Source organism: Mus caroli, unplaced genomic scaffold, assembly GCF_978045245.1.
Source record: "Mus caroli unplaced genomic scaffold, Mus_caroli_1 scaffold_19, whole genome shotgun sequence".
Classification (NCBI taxonomy): Eukaryota; Metazoa; Chordata; class Mammalia; order Rodentia; family Muridae; genus Mus; species Mus caroli.
Window position 1 is genome coordinate 29,224,664 of NW_028227274.1, and position 19,141 is coordinate 29,243,804.

General features: G+C 40.0%; 1 protein-coding gene across 4 annotated transcripts in view; it reads left to right on the forward strand.

Moving 5' to 3' along the window:
• Nucleotides 1-19,141, forward strand: part of Wdr33 (WD repeat domain 33) — a 110,193-nt gene that overhangs the window by 14,195 nt on the left and 76,857 nt on the right. For all 4 annotated transcript variants that reach the window (XM_029472111.2, XM_029472113.2, XM_021150218.2 and 1 more), the window contains exons 2-4: nt 14,506-14,732; nt 16,581-16,649; nt 17,194-17,298. In XM_029472111.2, coding sequence (XP_029327971.1) covers nt 14,529-14,732; nt 16,581-16,649; nt 17,194-17,298 — 378 coding nt within the window. In that variant the 5' untranslated portion in view covers nt 14,506-14,528. The remainder of the gene's footprint in view (nt 1-14,505; nt 14,733-16,580; nt 16,650-17,193; nt 17,299-19,141) is intronic.

Below are 19,141 nucleotides of genomic sequence, written 5' to 3' on the forward strand. Positions count from 1 at the left end.
TTTTTTTTCAAAATTTTATTAGATATTTTCTTCATTTACATTTCAAATGCTATCCCAAAAGTCCCCTATCCCCTATCCCCTGTTGCTATCTCTTGAGTGCCAGTATTATAGATATATATATGCAACCAAACTTGGTTTTTGTAGTGTTGGGTATCAAAACTAGAGTTTTAGGTATGCTTGCAAGCATTTTGCCAACTGAGCTATATCTTTAGCCCCAGAGTCTATATCTTGATTGTGTCAGTATGTGAAACTAGGTTTGTTAATCGAAATGTATTAAATAAAATAAAACATTAGTATTATTATAAAATTAATTTTAATTATGTGTATATGTGTGCTTGACTGGGTTTGCCCCTGCTTGAGTACAGATACAGGAGTAGGTGTTAAGTCCTTTGGAGTTAGGATTCTGGACCTGTTGATTTAATTATGAGAATTGAACTTGGGTCCTGTGTAAGAGCAGTATATGTTCTTAACCACTGAGCCGTCTCTCCAACGCTCTAAAAACAAGTTTTTAAAAAATTTATATATGTGTAATATTCAAAATAAATTTGGAGCTCAGTATTAGGGATGCTTGTCAGGTCATTTGCAAGAACTCGAGTTTGATTTCCAGTACTTAAAAAGTAAATATAAACAGACAAGCAGTTAAAATTTGTAGATCGTAAGAAAATACTTAAGAGCCGGACGTGGTGGCACACATGCCTTTAATCCCAGCACTTGGGAGGCAGAGGCAGGCAGATTTCTGAGTTCGAGGCCAGCCTGGTCTACAGAGTGAGTTCTAGGACAGCCAGGGCTACACAGAGAAACCCTGTCTCAAAAAACCAAAAAAAAAAAAAAAGAAAAAAAAAACTTAAGAAAGATATGTCACCAGATGTTGCTTACCTTTAATCCCAGCACTCAGGATGCAGAGGCGAATAAATTTCTGAGTTTAAGGCTAGCCTATTCTACATAGAGTGTTCTAGGCCTTCCAGGGCCACATAGACTCTGTCTCAAAAAAATCCAACCAACCAACCAGAAAATCTCTAACTCATTAAGAATATCTAAAACATGCAAAGAGCTCATAAAACATAATTTTTTATAAGTAACTTGATTTTTGACAAGTAGACAAAAAGGTCTGAGTAGAAACATTCCCCTATGTCACATAAGCACGTAGAAGGATGCTGAGCTGGGCATTGTGCTTGTGGACACTTAAAATCTGGAGGCTAAGGCAGAAGACTTGCCTCCAATTTGAGGCCAGCTTGGGCTACACATATATTACTAGCCCAGCTAGAGTGACATAGTGAAACCTTGCCTCAAAACACACAACAAACAAAACCCTCACAGCAAAAGCTACACACTTATAGTACAACAGGAGCAGTCATTCACTTCTGGTGGGAATGCAAAACGATGTAGACACTTTGGATACCATATAAATGTTTCTTATAAAAGTAAGCATCCTTTTACATATAGTATGCCAATTGTACTTTTGAAAAACCAATTGTGCTGTTGAAAAACAAATGTATGTTTCTCAGACAGGGTTTCTCTGTGTAGCTCTGGCTGTCCTGGAACTCACTTTGTAGACCAGGCTGGCCTCAAACTCAGAAATCCGCCTGCCTCTGCCTCCCAAGTGCTGGGATTAAAGGGCATTTGTACTTCTTGATTTATATAAAAGTTGGAAATAATTTCTCAGAGAAATCTGCACTTTAATGTTTATAGCATATATACTGCTCAAACTGGGAAGCAACCAGGATGCCCTTCATTAGGTAACCACGTGATGATAATGTATATGAACTGTAAAAAGATAGTGAAGAGACTTAAAATGTGTGGTGGTGCATTTAATCCCGGCACTGGGAATGCAGAAGCAGGCGAATCTGTAACTTTGAGGCTAGCCTGGTATGTAGAGCAAGTTCAGAACAGCCAGAGCTACAAAGGAAGTCCTGCCTTGAACAACAAACTAAAGAATTGAACTCAGGTCCTCTGAAAGAACAAGCAGTGCCCTTAACCACTGAGCCATCTCACCAGCCCTCTGTTAACTTCTCCTTTTTTTTTAGATTTATTTTATTTATGTGAGTACACTGTAGCTGTCTTTTTCAGACACACCAGATCAGATCCCATTACAGATGGTTGTGAGCCCACCATGTGGTTGCTGGGAATTGAAGGCAGGACCTCTGGGAGAGCAGTCAGTGTTGTTGTTCTTGTGTTTTGTTTTGTTTTGTTTTGTTTTTGAGGCAGGGTTTCTCTGTATAGCCCTGGCTGTCCTGGAACTCACTCTGTAGACCAGACTGGCCTTGAACTCAGAAATCCACCTGCCTCTGCCTCCAGAGTGCTGGGATTAACACCACGCCCATCGCAGTTAGTGTTCTTGATGCTGCGCCATCTCTCCAGCCTCTCTTGTTTCCACTTTTTAAGTGGAATTTAGAAAAAAAAAAATTGTTTTTTTATGTGAGTGCTTGCTTGCATATATATGTGTTTGCCTAGTGCAGTCCTGTAGCCTGTGGAGGCTAGAAGAGGGAGGGTGTCATATCCCTTGGAAGGGGAGTTGGCTATGAGATGACATGTGAGTGCTCAGAACTGAACTCCTAAGTTTTCTGCAAGAGCAACAAGTGCTGTTGCGTATATATCTGCACACCAGAAGAGGGTGCCAGATCCCATTACAGATGGTTGTGCACCCCACCATGTGGTTGCTGGGAATTGAACTCAGGTCCTCTGGAAGAGCAGTCAGTGCTATCAATCTCTGAGCCATCTCTCCACGCCATGGTCCCCATTTTTATTTTTGTCATTTCAGAAATGTCATATAAAATCTTAAGCTCTGTATTTTGTTATTTTAGTTGATGAGTACCTTTTTTTATTGCAGTGTTAGAGGAGCAGGGAGCACTTATGCCTTGTTAAAACAAACAAACAAACAAACAAACAAAACCCCCAAACAATAATCTTAAAAGTAAGAAATAAGAGGTTGGAGAAATGGCTCCGTGGTTAAGAGCACTGGCTGCTTTTTTAGAGGTTCTAAGTTCAATTCCCAGTAACCACATGGTGATGTACAACTATCTATAATAGAATCTGAGTCCCTCTTCTAGCATGCAGGCTTACATGCAAATCACTCATCTATAAAAATATAAATAAAGTTAAAAAAAAAAGAACATACAGAAAGCTAAGCTGGGCCTGGTAATACATACCCTTAACCCTAGCCCAGGAGGCTGATGCAGGCTGGTATCTGAGGTGGAAGTGGGACCCTGTCTTCAAAACAACAAAAACAAAACAATACAAAAAACAAAACCAAAAGATATCATGTATTCTGTAAATGACAACATATATCTACTATCACAGCTAGCATAGAGAATACCATGTCACTGGTGGACCTGCACGCTTGATGCCAAGCCATCTATAAGGATGTCTGTTCTGTAACATGGCATATGTTAAAGTTGTCAAGAATAAGGTCTACTTTAAGAGATCCCAAGTGAAATTTAGAAAACAAGATAATAATTTAGAAAAAAAAGGCTGCTATGCTTCGACATATAGAGTGAAGTTTGTATAACTAGCAATATTGTTCATGCCATGAACCAAAATATGGGAGTTAGCCCAGCAAATTGTGCTCATTGTACTAGCTGTGCTGGCCCACAGGCTTCTCAATAGAATTAGCTTGTTAAGGTCTGTGAAAGCCAAGTGGAGGTGACTGAAGATATAAATACAATATGGAAAGCATTGATGGTCAGCCCAGTGCCTTTGGCTGCTGTTGGGTGCATACATTGCTGAAACTAAGCTGACACTAAAGTTTTGGCAGCCTTCTAGGAGAGCTGTGTTGCTGGACTTTCCAACCCCAGTTTGCCCATTTATTAAAAAATATAATCCAGTTATTATAATTGTAAGCTATAGGCCTAGATTGGGCAGCTCTAACACTACACTTATTCATTCCCCAGCTGTAAGACTCCTTGCTACTTAATGGTTTCTCCTGGCCACGTGGTTCAGGTCCATTGCAGTTTTCTCTTGTGCTTCTCTCTTCTCTCACTGTCCCCACTCTCAAACCTCTTGTTCCACCTGTCTCCTCTACTGCCCAATCACAGGCTCTAGCCTTTATTGACTGGTTAAAATGTAGAGAATGTGCACATGAGATAGATCACCGGAGTACATGGTAGACTGACTGCTCGTGATGGACTGCTCATCTGCTCATCTCATTGAAGCAGAACTAACATCAGAATATAAACAGCATCAGGATAACCAACAACAGAGCTGTGAATAGAAGCTTTTCTGTCCCTTACAATACTTAATGTTTTTTGTTTAAAGTAATTTGAAAGCAAGGAGTACTATGGAGTACATCCTAGGTTGGAATATTGCAAATCACAGCTGTTACCTGATGGGAGAAAATGAAGATACTTACTTTCTCAGCACCTAAGCAGCCAGTAACTCCAAATGTGCAGATTATTACGAGGGAGGATGGGAGTGGAGAAGAAAGCTCATAATGGTCTATGTAGAATTCAGTCTATGGGAAGAAAAAAATGAAGACAAAACAAAATGAGCTGTTAGAAAGAAGATGTCGAATTTTCCCATAATATCCCTTCCTAGAAGAAAGCTTGGGAGCTCAGGCGAAGGTAAACTTTCTCAGAGCTCAGGAACAGGTCACTGAGCACTAAACTAACTGGTTTGTTTATGAAGATTATTGTTGATATTAAAGAAGGCAGTAAACCTGACCAACGACAACAGAACAAAAGCCATAAGAACCTTGAGGGTAGGGAGAGGAGCTCTACATGTTTAATGGCTTTATCATTTGTTCTTTGTTAAGTCAGAATGTATAAACTACTGATTTATTCTTTTTAACATAGGATCTCATTATGTAGACTGGGATGGCCTTGAACTCACCAAGTTAGGCCTGCCTTGTCCTCCTAAGTCTGGGGTGAAAGCATGTGCCACAGGCCAGGTAGGATTCCTGTTTACTAAAGTGAGAACAGAAGGAAGAGAATGAGCATGCTGATATTTCCATTACTGGTCCAGCTAACCGTCAGTGTGGACATCTTCTGGTTCACGACAGATTAGGGTTTATATGTCATTTGGGGTGGTATCTCAGGGTTCAGGTTTGATTATCCAACTCAGAACCTAGGTGGGTAATTTAAAACACCTGCTGCCACTCCCCCCACCCTGCTTCTAAAAAAAAAAAAATCTAAGGACAGTATTTTGATGGTTAGGGGAAACTATTTCAAATATTTATTTCCTAAAAAAGTTCCCTTTGCACTCGTATAACATCACAGAATACCTGTATATCTAAATCTGTAATCCAAGGTTAGTCTGCTGAGACTAGAGGAGGAGCCTGGGTGCCAGCCCTGAATGCATGTTCCTTACCTGTGTGGAACAGCTCATTTTGCCTCTCCTAATCATTTCTGTTATCCTTGAGCCCTCTCTGCTGGAGTGACAGTGAATAGCTGGTCCCTCCCTGCCTCCTGTTCCTTTCTTTCTCTCTGTCTCATATATCTGAGGCTAGTCTCAAACTTGATAGGTAGCCAAACTCCTGATCCTCCCCCTTCTACCTCTCAAGTACTGGGACTATAGGTTTGTGTTCCTCCACTCTTCAGGCACATTTGTTGTTCTTGGTGGTGTGTAAAGTCTATCAGAATTTGGAAGGTCCCAGAATCTGGAGGGTACCCTGAGTTCAAGGCCAGCCAGTCTTCATGTTGAGACTCTGTATTTAAAAACAACAACAACAACAACAACAACAACAACAAAACCCCAAATTAAGAAAGTTTTAAGAATAAAAACAAATAAGAATCCTGAACAAATCAGGAGATTTCACCTACACCCCCCTCCCTCCCACTCTCCCTCCCCAGCTCTCAAAAGATTGTCTCACTATGTAGATTAGGCTGGGCTGGAATTTATAGAGACCTACCTGCCTCAGCTGAGATTAAAGTGTGTGCCAACACTGCCGAGCTCGTCTCGTCTCGTCTCGTCTCTTCTCTTCTCTCTTTCATGTATGTGAGTACACTGTAGCTGTCTTCATACACACCAGAAGAGGGCAATGAATCCCCATTACAGATGGTTATGAGTCATCATGTGATTGCTGAGAATTGAACTCAGAACCTCTGGGAGAGCAGTCAGTGCTCTTAACTGCTGAGCCATCTATCTCTCCAGCCCTCTGAACTAGTTTTTGTTTTTAAGAATATCTATTTTATTTGTCTCTCTGTGTGTATACACACATATACATATATGTACATGTGTTACATATATTTCTCCATGTATGTGGTGGTATTCCCATGGGGTCAGACTGTATTGGATATCCTGAAACTGGAGTTATGGGTGGTTGTGAACTGTTAGATAGGCTCTAGGAGTAGAACCTGGGTCTTCTGAAAGAGCATTGACTACTTACTTTTATTGCTAAGCCAGATCTATCTGTTAACCCCTCCTGGACAGGCAGGCAGGCAGGCAGGCAAGCAAGCAAGGGCTCTAGTGTACACACACACACACACACACACACAGAGCACAATCTCTCTTTAAATTTTTTTTTACTTTTAAAAAATTAGATATTTTCCTTATTTACATTTCCCTTTCCTAGTTTTCACTCTGAAAATCCCCATCCTCTCCTCTCTTCTCCTGCTCCCCAACCCACCACTCCTGCTTCCTGGCCCAGGTATTCCCCTATACTGGGGCATAGAACCTTCACAGGACCAAGGACCTCTCCCCCCATTAATGACGGACTAGGTCATCCTCTGCTACATATGCAGATAGAGCCATGAGTCTCTCCGTGTGTTTTCTTTGATTGGTGATTTAGTCCCAGGGAGCTGTTGGGTTACTGGTTAGTTCATATTGTTCCTCCTAAGGGGCTGCAAACCCCTTCAGCTCCTTGGGTACTTTCTCTAGCTCCTTCATTGGGGACCCTGTGCTCCGTCTAATGGATGACTGTGAACATCCACTTCTGTATTTGTCAGGCACTGGCAGAGCCCCTCAGGAGACAACTATATCAGGCTCTTGTCAGCAAGCTCTTGTTGGCATCTGCAATAGCGTCTGGGTTTGGTGGTTGTTTATGGGATGGATCCTCAGGTGGTGCAGTCTCTGGATGGTCATGCCTCCAGTCTCTGCACTGAACTTCGTCTCTGTAACTCCTCTCTCTCTAAATTTTAAATTTTTGGGGTCATTTTTGTATGTATATGTGCATCACGCGGGTGGAAACATGTCATGCATCTGTGTGCACATGTGGGTGGAGGACAGAAGTTGACATTGTATTACTCGGTTTATTTCTCTGTATATATCAAGGCAGGGCATCTCACTTAGCCCAGAGTGTGCTGATTCATCTAGTTAGGTGTGGTTACTCTGGGGACCCCATTTCTACCTTCTATGCATTGGAATTACAGGGGAAGCTACTGTGCTCTCGTTTCATTTACATGGGTATTGGGGGTCTAGAATCTGGTCTTGATACTTGGATGGCGAGGATTTTACTTGCTTAATGATCTTTCAAGCCCCAGTTTACTTTTTAGCTACACATTTAAAAGTATAAAACCTTATTTGCTAACATTTTTTTTTTCTTGTTTTGGTTTTTTAGACAGGGTTTCTCTTGGCTGTCCTGTCTCTGTAGACCAGGCTGGTATTGAATTCAGAGACCTGCCTACCACTGCTGGCATTAAAAGCCACTATACCTGATGAGAAACATGTTTTTATTGTGTATGGTTTTTCTTCACTGGAATCTGCCCAAAAGCTGAGAGTTTATTGTAAATAGCCATGAGGTGTTTTCTACTTTTCCTCTACTTCCTGATGTTGAAGTTTGAAAAGTGTGTTTAGGTATTTTTGGGTTATGTTCTATTAGGGAAAACATCACTTTTATGTATGTTGGGGGGATATGTTCATGTGTATATATGCACATGGTGCATGTGTATGGAGACTAGAGGTTGACTTTAGCTTTCTTTCTTGCATGCTCTCTGTTCTCTTTATGTAGCCCTGGGTATAGACCATGCTGGTTACAAACTCATAGAGAGCTGCCTACCTCTGCCTTCCGGAGTGCTGCAATTAAAGGTTTGTGCCATTATGCCCAGCTTTTCCACTTTTTTTTTTTTGAGACAAAAACTCTCACATTTCTAAGCTGGTTGGCCAGTGAGCTCTAGGACTTCACCTGGTCTGTGTGTCCTCCAGTACTGCAGTGCTTCTGTGAGTACCTTTTACATGGTTTCTGAGGATTTGAGCCCTTTTGCTCACAAGACTTTCTTCCACTCAAGACAGGGTTTCTCTGTGTTGCCCTGGCTGTTCTAGAACTCCATCTGTGGTCTCAAACTCAGAGGTCCACCTGCCTCTGCCTCCTGAGTGCTGAGATTAAAGGTGTGCCCTCACCCCTCTAGCCTGCTTCTGGAATTTTACATAGTCAGGATAGGTTTGTTTTATGGAAATAGAATATACTTGGTTTCATGGAGCCTGGAAAGTGCTGTTCTGTGAAAGTGAATGTTGTATTTAGTGAGTCAGAATGATGTGACTTTACTTGATGTGTGCACTGTAAGCAAACTCTTGACAGAATTGTGCTCCTTGCTTGACATTATAGATTTATATTTAGGGGAAAGATGAACTGAATTTAGTTGTTTGGGTAGGTTTTTATCCTTAAAAATTTAGATGTTTAGTAATTATACATATCATTTACTAAGGCTATTCATATATAAATAATTTGTCTTCTGACTTCTGTTCCTTTTCTTACCTACTGCCCCCACCCCCACCCCCCAGCCCAGTTATGGGATGACTGTTGGAGGGAAGTCTAACTTTTAGTTGAATTTTGCCATTCTAGTATTGTATTTGAAGTGACTAGTACAGCGAGTATAAAACCTATACTTACTCGAGGCAATACATTTCTACTATATTCAAAAGGTTAAAAGCTACTATTTTGCTGGGCGTGGTGGCGCATACCTTTTATTCCTGCACTTGGGAGGCAGAGGCAGGCGGGTTTCTGAGTTCGAGGCCAGCCTGGTCTACGAAGTGAGTTCCAGGACAGCCAGGGCTATACAGAGAAACCCTGTCTCGAAAAACCAACAAAACAAACCAAACCCAAAAAAGCGCTACTATTTCTTTGCATTTGGTTAATAATTCTAGTTCCATTGTGAAGCTTGAAGGATAACTTTAGGACTTCGTGTTCTATGTGGGTCACTGATTTTTCAAATTTATGTATCAGGTTTTCTGCTCTTAGAGAAAGCTGAATCTTTTGGCAGCTCCTGTTGAAGGAGTCTGAGGTCCTGGCACTTTGCTCTGGCTCTGCTGCTCTAATTGCTTAGAGGCGCTGCAACAAATTAACACAGCCTAGAGGTTTAAAGAGTAGAAATGTATTGCCTCAAGGTTCTCAATGCTGAAACATAGAAATCTAAGATGAGAGAAGGGCTTGGTTCTTGTTGACACTTTTGTTTTGGCTTGCTGTGTTCTCCTATGGCTGTCCTTTGTATTGTCTGAGCCTTAATTTCTTACTATTCAGGTTAGATTAGAACCCTAAAGCTAAATATAGATAACTGGGATTTAGGGCTTTGATAAATGAAGTGAGGTAGACACAGTTCAACTCAGAACACCAACAAAAATGGTATTATTGAAAGTTTAGCCAAAAGAATTTTCCTTCCTCCCCTCTATCCCTCCCTTCCTCATTTTGAGAAAGTCTCATGTAGCCTAGGCTAGCCTCAAATTCTTTATGTTGCAGAAGGATTATATTCTTTCCTCCACCTTCCAAATGCTGAGATAACATGAATACACTATGCCCAGCTATTTTTATTTTGTGATGCTAAGAATTGAAGCCAGACATTTTACTGGCTAAGCCATCTCATTCTCTCTTATCCCCCTCCCCCACAAAGTAATTCAATGATTGCTGACTTGAAGGCATATGCTTGTAAGGCATATGTGAAGTGTGCTCATGGCATGAGTTTGTAAGGTGTATGTGAAGCATGTTCATGGTGTTGTATGGTGAGGAGGTTTGTACCTAGTGTTAGACTTTTCAATGTTTTTCATTGATTATGTATATGTGGATGGGCCCATGTCGCTACGTTGGAGATCAGAGGGTAACTTGTGGGAGTTGGTTCTTGCCAACTTTCTCTGTGAAGTTCTGGCTGTCCTGGAAAACATTCTGTAGACTGGCTGACCTTCTTGCCTGCTTCCCAAGTGCTGCGATTTTAGGTGTTCACCACCACCGCTTTGCTTTTTTTCTTCTTTTTTCCATCATTCTAGAATTTTGATTTATTATTTATTTTTTTTAACTTAAGTCGTACTTTGGCAAGAAAACCAAACAAAAGACCTTTCTCAGAAGACCCTTTTTGTTTTAGTTTTTCTGAGATAGTTTCTCTGTGTAGCCCTGGCTGTCCTGGAACTTACTCTGTAGATCAGGCTGCTCTCAAACTCAGAAATCCGCCTGCCTCTGCCTCCCAAGTGCTGCGATTTAAAGGCTTTTGCTACCACTGCCCAGCTTCAGAACACTTTTTTATGTGATTTGGTTTTGTATGTTTTTCTGAGACAGGGTGTTGCTGAGACAGGGGGTTTGTCCTCTCCTTCCCTCCCCTCCTTATCCCTCCCTTTCATCTTACATATTCCAGGTTGGCTTTTAATGTGCATAGTAACCAGGGTGGTCTTGCTCTTTGAGATTTCTTCCTTTGTCAAACTACAGGTATTTGCCATCAGCATGATTTTTATGTGGTTCTGGAGATGAAACAAGCACTCTACTAGCCCTTGCAGAACAAATTTTACTCAATAACTTGCTTGTTTTGTGTCTAACCTTGCTTGTTTTACATTGGACCTTAGTCATTCAGCTGTCAGTCCTTGATTTGGGTCTTAGTTAATGCTTTCCATTGTAATACCCAAAATTAAACTGTAAGCCCCACTCACCCAAGGACCAGGTAACTCCCTGGAATGTTGGGAGTTGTTCTTGGAAAATAACAAATGCCTCATGGGGAAAATAGGTTACTTATGGGTTTGTCTTTATAAACCCCTACAAAATATGTCTCTGGGCCACTCAGATGGAGTTCCAGGGAGTGGTCCTGACCAAAGTGCATCTTGGTCAGTATTTAATAAAGCCTGCTTCAGATTTGGCTCAAAAATGGTAGAACTGGTTTTTGTCATGCAAATCTCAGGATTAACACTATTCAGCTTCAAAAATCCCCAGCTTTCTGTTATTGTTTCATTTGATATTTGTTTGAATGTTTTCTTAATCTATTAAATTTCCCATTTTTAGCTGATGTATATATACTTCACATCATTAAGTTCACTTTTTAAACCATTTATTTTACTTTTGAGATAAGGTTTCTATATGTAGCTTTATCTAGCCTGGAACTCATAGAGATTCTCCTATGTCTGTCTCTACAGTGTTGGGATTAAAGGCATATGCCACCAGTGCCCATCTTTTATACCATTTTAAAGTGTACCATTCAGCTCATTTAGTTTGTTCAGTGTGGTATAGCTGCCTCCTCTTCCTGGTTCTAAAATGTTTTTCATTATCTTTGAAGGAAAGACTATCTTATGAAATAGTCACTTTTCATTCCTAGACTCTTGTATCCTGGAGTTAAAAAACTTTCTCTGTATAGCACATTCTAGATTTTTCATATCAAAAGAGTCATGTGGTCTTTGTGTTTGGCTAGTTTAACATATTTTCAGCATAATACATGTTATAATGTGTATAGCTTTTTGTTGTTGAAACTATTTTTATTCCATCAAAATTAGAAAACTTATGGCTATAAAAAATAGAACTTTTGCTGGGCAGTGATGGTTCACACCTTTAATCCCAGTACTTGGGAGGCAGAGGCAGGCCAATTCTCTGAATTCAAGCCTTGTCTACAGAATGAGTTCCAGAGCAGTCAGAACTGCATAGAGAAATCCTGTCCCAGAAATAGCTAGCTACCTAGCAAGCTAGCTAGACCTAAATATGCTTTCTTGGAGTGCTTGGGGGTGTACCTCAGTGGTATTACTTGTGAGATCCCAGACGCAATCCCCCACTACCACACCCAATCCCCAAATTTAAGACTTTATTTTTATTTTGAAAATGCTAAATGTAGCCGGGCGGCGGTGGCACATGCCTTTAATCCCAGCACTTGGGAGGCAAAGGCAGGCAGATTTCTGAGTTTGAGGCCAGCCTGGTCTACAAAGTGAGTTCCAGGACAACCAGCAGGGCTATACAGAGAAACCCTGTCTCGAAAAACAAACCAAACCAAACCAACCCAAAAAAAACAAACGAAAATGCTAAATGTATTTTGTGGTGTGTGTGTGGTATGTGTGTTTATGGATGAATGCATTCATGCCTGTGTGTATGTATGTACACACCTATACATGTGTGGATATTAGAGGACCTCAAGAAGTTGGCGATGGCACGTTGGTTCTGCCTTCCTACCATGTGAGTCCTGTGACTCAAACTCACTTGGCAGCAAGTGCCTTTTACTGCTGGGCCATCTTGCCAGCCCCAAATACACTGCTGAAAACCCCATGTGTCTTCCTCACCCCCATGGTTTCTCTGTGTAGCCCTGATTGTCCTAGAACTCTCTGTAGAGCAGGCTGGCCTTGAACTTGGAAATTCACCTGCCTCTGCCTCCCCAGTACTGGAATTAAAGTCATGAACAACCAGTGCCCAGGCCCAAGACACTCTTTAAGGAGACCTTGGCATACAGCTCAGCATTTAGTAGGTAGACAGTGGAGGATTCTGTGTTTGTAACTAGACTGGGTTACATAATTAAACTGTCCTCAGAACAAATTTAGAAAAAACTTCAGGCCTTTTAGAAAATTTGACCTAGATATCTGGAGTGTGACTTTTAATTTAAATCTCATTACTGAGATGTAGTTGCATTTATGAGATGTCAGTGTAAGCACAGTCTATGCCAGCTTCAAGTGCTTTTATACATAGTAACTCATCCGCAGCTCTAAGGGTGGAATGTTTCTCATCTTGTTATAAACTAACAATTACTTCCTAGTAGAAGAGCTGACACATTAGAGGTATACTTTGTTACCCTATTTTGGTGTCGTGTATCAGAGTTTAGGTAGTAGCATCCTTCCTCTGTCTCATTGCTTTACCCCTGCACAGCCAATTGAAAGTAGTACCAAGACGGCTTTTATCTCAAGAAAAGCATGAAGGTTTTTCTCTAGGCCCCTTTAAAAATATCTCGAGAATAATGTAAACAGATATAAGAACAGAAAAATAATGGAAATTACAGTCTTCCTTTTGAAATAAGAGTAATTATGATCCCTTCTTTCTCTAATTCTGGAATTACAGTTATTGTACTTAGCTATTAATAGGAAGTTTGAAAGACTTTACAACATTTTTTAGAGGATAAAATAGAGTTTTATGACAAGATACTATAAAAATAGTTTTATGATAATCTTAAAAATAAATTGACTGTAAAATATCTAAATGAAAATTTCATTTGAAAATGTTCATGGTGGTGCTGGAGAGATGGCCCAACAGTTAGAGAGCATATATTGGTCTTGCAGAGTGTTTCAAGAGGACCAAAATTTGATTCCTAGCACCCAGGTCAGGTAGCTCACAGTCACATGTAACTTTAATGCTAAGATTCCCGGCAACTATATACTTGTGTGCACACATGAGTAAAAATGAAAACCTTAACCCAGCTCCTATTTTTCCTCTATCACCTCTTCTACCTTTATTATTTTGAGACAAAGTCTCATGTAACACAAGATGGTATTTAAGTTTTTGAAAAATGTTAATACTCAGTTGATGCTTGCTTTTTCTTCCCTAGAAGAAACACAAACACAACCCAATAACACCCTAAGCTATTATACATTATACTCTCTTCCATTGGGGCAAGTTTTTACAATAAATAGGTTATTAGTACTTATTCTGTAATAAACCCTGTCACATTTTGATATAGTTCCTATATTTATTTGGTGAGGTTAGACTCAGGACTATATGCATCCTAGGTAAGCTTTCTGCTGCTGAGCTTTATCTCCAACCTTCATATTTGATTTTATAAACAGTGTTAGAATGTTGGAAACACTGCAAGGAAGAAAACTGTTAAATGTTCACTGAGCCTGTAAGGTGGCTAGTGGGTAAAGGGTCCTACTGCTTAGCCTCACAATCTGAGTTTGATCCACATGATAAAAGGAGAGAACCCAATTTTGCAAGTTGTTGTCTGACATCCATACACTTGCCATGTGCCCCTCTCTCCCTGCCAATAAATAATACAGATTTTACAGCTGGGTGGTAGTGGCACATGCCTTTAATCTTGGTTCTCCAGAGGCAAAGGTAGGTGGATCTACAGAGCTAGTCCCAGGACAGCTAGGAGTACACAAATAAGCCTTGTCTCCAAAAAACCAATAAACAAATATTTTAGAAAGTATTCACTGAAAATATCTGAAAAGATCAGGTAAAAGCACGAGCTTCTGCAGATGATCCCAGCTTAGTTTTCAACATGCACATGGCCGCTCACTTCTGTCTGCAACTCCAGTTCCAGGGATCTGATGCTCTCCTATGGTCTCTTCACAATATACTTGTAGGCAAAACCACTTACACACATTCTGAAAAAGTCTGAAAATGTTTTCAGGTTAGAAAATGTTTTCTAGCCATAGTTGTCAAGTCATGTGATAAGTGTACTGAAATACTTCTGTCTTCTATTCTAGTGACTTAGTAGGAAAACATCACCATGGCTACAGAAATTGGCTCTCCTCCACGATTTTTCCATATGCCGAGGTTTCAACACCAGGCTCCCCGACAATTATTTTATAAGCGACCTGATTTTGCACAGCAGCAAGCAATGCAGCAGCTCACCTTTGATGGAAAACGAATGAGAAAAGCTGTAAACCGAAAAACCATAGACTACAACCCCTCTGTAATTAAGTATTTGGAGGTAAGTGCAGTAAAAGTATTTCCAGTGGCCAAAGTGCTTTTGTTAAAAATTTATTTATCTGATTTATATGAGTGCTCTATCTGCACACCTGCATGCAGAAGAGGGCATCTGATCACATTATAGATGGTTGTGAGTCACCATGTAGTTGCTGGGACTTGAACTCAGGACCTCTGGAAGAGCAGTCAGTGCTCTTAACCACTGAGCTATCTCTCCAGCCCTGGCAAAAGTGCTTTTTAAAAAATAAACTAGCCGGGCGTGGTGGCGCATGCCTTTAATCCCAGCACTCGGGAGGCAGAGGCAGGCGGATTTCTGAGTTCGAGGCCACCCTGGTCTACAAAGTGAGTGCCAGGACAGCCAGGGCTACACAGAGAAACCCTGTCTCGAAAAACCAAAAAAAAAAAAAAAAAAAAAAAAAACCCTAAATAAAGAGTAACAAGTATCACTTGTATTTCTTGAATTAGTGGGATGGATTAGCATGTTGAGTTCATTAATTCTGAAAATGACTCAGTATATGTGAAAGAATAAAGTGACTACCAATATAGCAGTATTTTGAGACGCTTGCACTGAGAACATGCTGTGTCCTACTTCTGAGTTCTGGAGGAGGTGCTCTGTATTTACTTGAAGATCAAGTACCTGCCACCGTCAAATGGAGTGAAAGGGCCTCAGCTCTGCTTCTCTACTTTTGATCCTTATGTACTTATGTTAGCCTGTTAAATGTTACTGTTCCATTCATTTGGTTTTGTCTGCTTTTACACCTAAGTTCAGTAGTTAAAGGCCTGTTTGTCAGACTTGAGGTTTTTTTTCTCTTTTTTAAGATAGGATCTTAGGTAGCACAGGCTGGCTTTGAATTCCCGAATCTTTCCCTCCATCCCCCAAGTACTGAGATTTATACATATGATGTCACACTGGTTGTTTAGTGTTTGTAGGCAATTTCATTTGAGAAACTAGAGTATAAAGCTAGAAATTGAAAAGAATAAAAAAGCCAAAAGCAAAATACAAGAAACTGTACTGTGATAATGATTTTGGCAGAAATATGGTTGCCAATCTATCCTTACCTCCCCCTTAACTTACTTATTTTTATTTTATGTGTATGATTGTTTGCCTGTATGTCTACTGTGTATATTATGTCCCCTGAAACTGGAATTACCCCCATCCCCAATTCCACTTATTAGGGTATGTGAGTGAGGATGTGTTAGGGATCAGAACTGGAAGATGTTGGCACTTGCCTTTAATCCCAGTACTCAGGAGGCAGAGGCAGGCGTATCTCTGAGTTCGAGGCCAGCCTGGTCTACAGAGTGAGTGCCAGGACAGCCAGGGCTAAAGAGAAACTATCTCAAAACCAGAAGAAAAAAGGAACAAAGAAACAAAAGGAAAGAAAATAGACTGGCATGTTGAATACTCCTTTAATCCCAGTAATCAGGAAGCAAAAGTAAGATCTTTTTGAGTTCCAAACTGCCCTGGCCTATGTAAGGAGTTGTGGGCTAGCAAGGGCTATACAAATAGACACGAATCCTATTTTCTCCTTTTTAAATACACATTACAATTGGGGGCTAGGAAGGTGGCTCAGTGTTTAAGAACATGGGATGCTCTTCAAAAGGACCTGGGCTTGAGTCTCAGAATGTACATGGTGGCCCATAACCATCTGTAATTCCAGTTTCAGAGTATTTGATGCTCTTTTGATCTCTGTGGGTACAAAGCATGCATGTGTCGCTTGGTACCTACATGCATACAGGTGAAGGCAAATATTTGTACACATAAATTTAAAAATACACATTGGTCTCATTAATAATTAAAATTTACATGATTGTCACAGGACCATATATTCATTAGTTAATTTGTTTTTAACAGAATAGGATATGGCAAAGAGATCAGAGAGATATGCGGGCAATTCAGCCGGATGCAGGTTATTATAATGATGTAAGTATAAGTTATTATACTAGCTTACTAACAACCTCCGGGTTCAAGGTTGTCTTACATGTTATAAATAACATATTTCCAGAAGGGTAATAGAGTATGTCTATATTTACTCTGATTTAACTTTGTCTCAACCTCAATATTCCTATAACTTAATGATGAATAAACTTTGGGGGCAGAAAGCAATATTCAAACATTAAACAGCCTCAAAGTCTTTTAATAGAAGTCTTTTAATTTTAAGTTTGGGTTTTTACAAACATGCTTTGCTGTATTGACTTTGAGAAGCAATTTAGGAAATATGATACTTAAACTGACACTGAAAGTAAGTTCCAGATTAATGCTAATAGATATTTAACTATATGTATACTAACTTTGTATCTACATTCTCTTTTAATTAATGTAGAACACTTTTAATTTCCTAATGGCTTGTAAAATTATCCTGAAGTTTTCTTTAGCTGTAGAAATAGTTATCTTGCCATGTACTGGTGTACTTTGTTTCTTCCTGTGTGTTTACCCAATGTTGTTTTTCTTTCTTTTTTTAAAAAAGCTGGTCCCACCAATAGGAATGTTGAATAATCCTATGAATGCAGTAACAACAAAATTTGTTAGGACATCAACAAACAAAGTTAAATGCCCAGTATTTGTTGTGAGGGTAAGTATTCAATTAGATATTTATTTGAAAAACTAGTACTTATTTTTACAAATGTATTTGAAAAGGCTGGACGAGGTGGCATAAGCCTTTACTCTTAGAAGCAGGAGCATCTTTGTGAGTTCAAGGCCAGCCTGGTCTATACAGTTCCAGGCAACCATGGCTACATAGAGAGATCCTGACTGAAAAACAAAAATATTTGATAAAATGAAAATTAAACATTATATTAAATGTATATCCAAGATAATAGTTGGTTTACTACTAATAATTTTCCTTTTGAACCCACTCTTTTATCCATTTTGTCCACTACTGTTAGGATAATGTGCTCTGAATGGTTTTTATCATGTGTTAACTTCCCCAGAATTCTGGAATATGTAGGTTCATGTTGCAGTGGTCTCAGTATTACTCTGAATAGAGATGCCTTTGATGCTGTTGGAATGTAAAGGTAAATGTAAAGCTGTTAGGTGTTGCTAAGCAACGGTGATTAGGAGTGCTGAAAAACTGATGCATCATACTCAACAGCTCTGTGGAGGTGCCCAGTAGTTTCTTTGGAATTTATAGCCAGGAATATATTCACATTGTTCAATATTTTAGAGAGATTTTTACATAAAAAGGTTCTTTTCCATACTGACTAGACATTCAGTTCATTTTCCTGTTGATGATAGTGTAATCACTTTATTTCATTTCCTTTCTCTGTGTAGCCCTGGCTGTCCTGGAACTCACTCTGTAGACCAGGCTGGCCTGGAACTCAAGGATCCACCATATACCTTTACCTTCTGAGTGCTGGGATTAAAGGCAAGCACCACCAGTGCCCAGACACTTGATTTTTTTTTTTTCTTCAAATCTTGAAAAGTAAGAAAGAGTCTGGCAGTGGTGGCACACACCTCTAATCAGCACTTGGTAGGCAGAGGAATGTGGATTTTACCTCTATGTGGGTTCCAGGGTTGTGCTCAGATGGTCTGGATTCTCTGGAGCCGGAGACCAACAGGTGGTTGTGATCTATCTGAAGTGTTAGGAAGCAAACTGGTCCTCTGGAAGAGCAGCAAGGACTCTAAACTGCTCCATTAGTCTCCAGCCCTTTAATGTCCTTTTATAATACAGAAAACCTTTTGAAATGAAGCCTGAGTATTCTGTATCGTTATTTCCTCCCCTTATTACTAGGGATAGAACCTAGGGCCTTGAATTTGCTCTGAGGTACATTTTCAGAACACTCCCAACCCCCAACACACACACACACACACACACACACACACACACTACTTAAGGAAAAAAAACCTACAATAAATTTCATCCAGGTAGTCTTGATCTCACTTTGTATTGTAGCCAGTCTGCTCTAGAACTCTTTGTCGTCCTCATCTTCTCTGTGTGGTGGATAAGTATTTTCCTGTAGAAATCAAGTGTAAGATCTTGGGGGAAATTTGTATATACTAGGGACACAGTCTTCTGAAACTTATTAAGAAATAAAGCTCTGAGCCAGGCTAGGTGGCACACGCCTTTAATCCCAGCACTCGGGAGGCAGAGGCAGACACAGAGGCAGGTGGATTTCTGAGTTCGAAGCCAGCCTGGTCTACAGAGTGAGATCCAGGACAGCCAGGGCTACACAGAGAAAACCTGTCTTGAAAAAACCAAACAAAAAAAAAGAAAAAGAAAAGAAATAAAGCTCTGTATTTACAGCTTAGTTGACTGAAGAATTGATAGAGATCATAGCAAATAAAATCTAATAAGATAGTACTCTATTCAGAATAATCAAAAGTATGACTTATTGATTAAACAATAAAAAGTCAAATCATCATAGGTACTTGTCATTTTCCAAATAACCTGAACTTTATGTGTTTTCTTATGCACA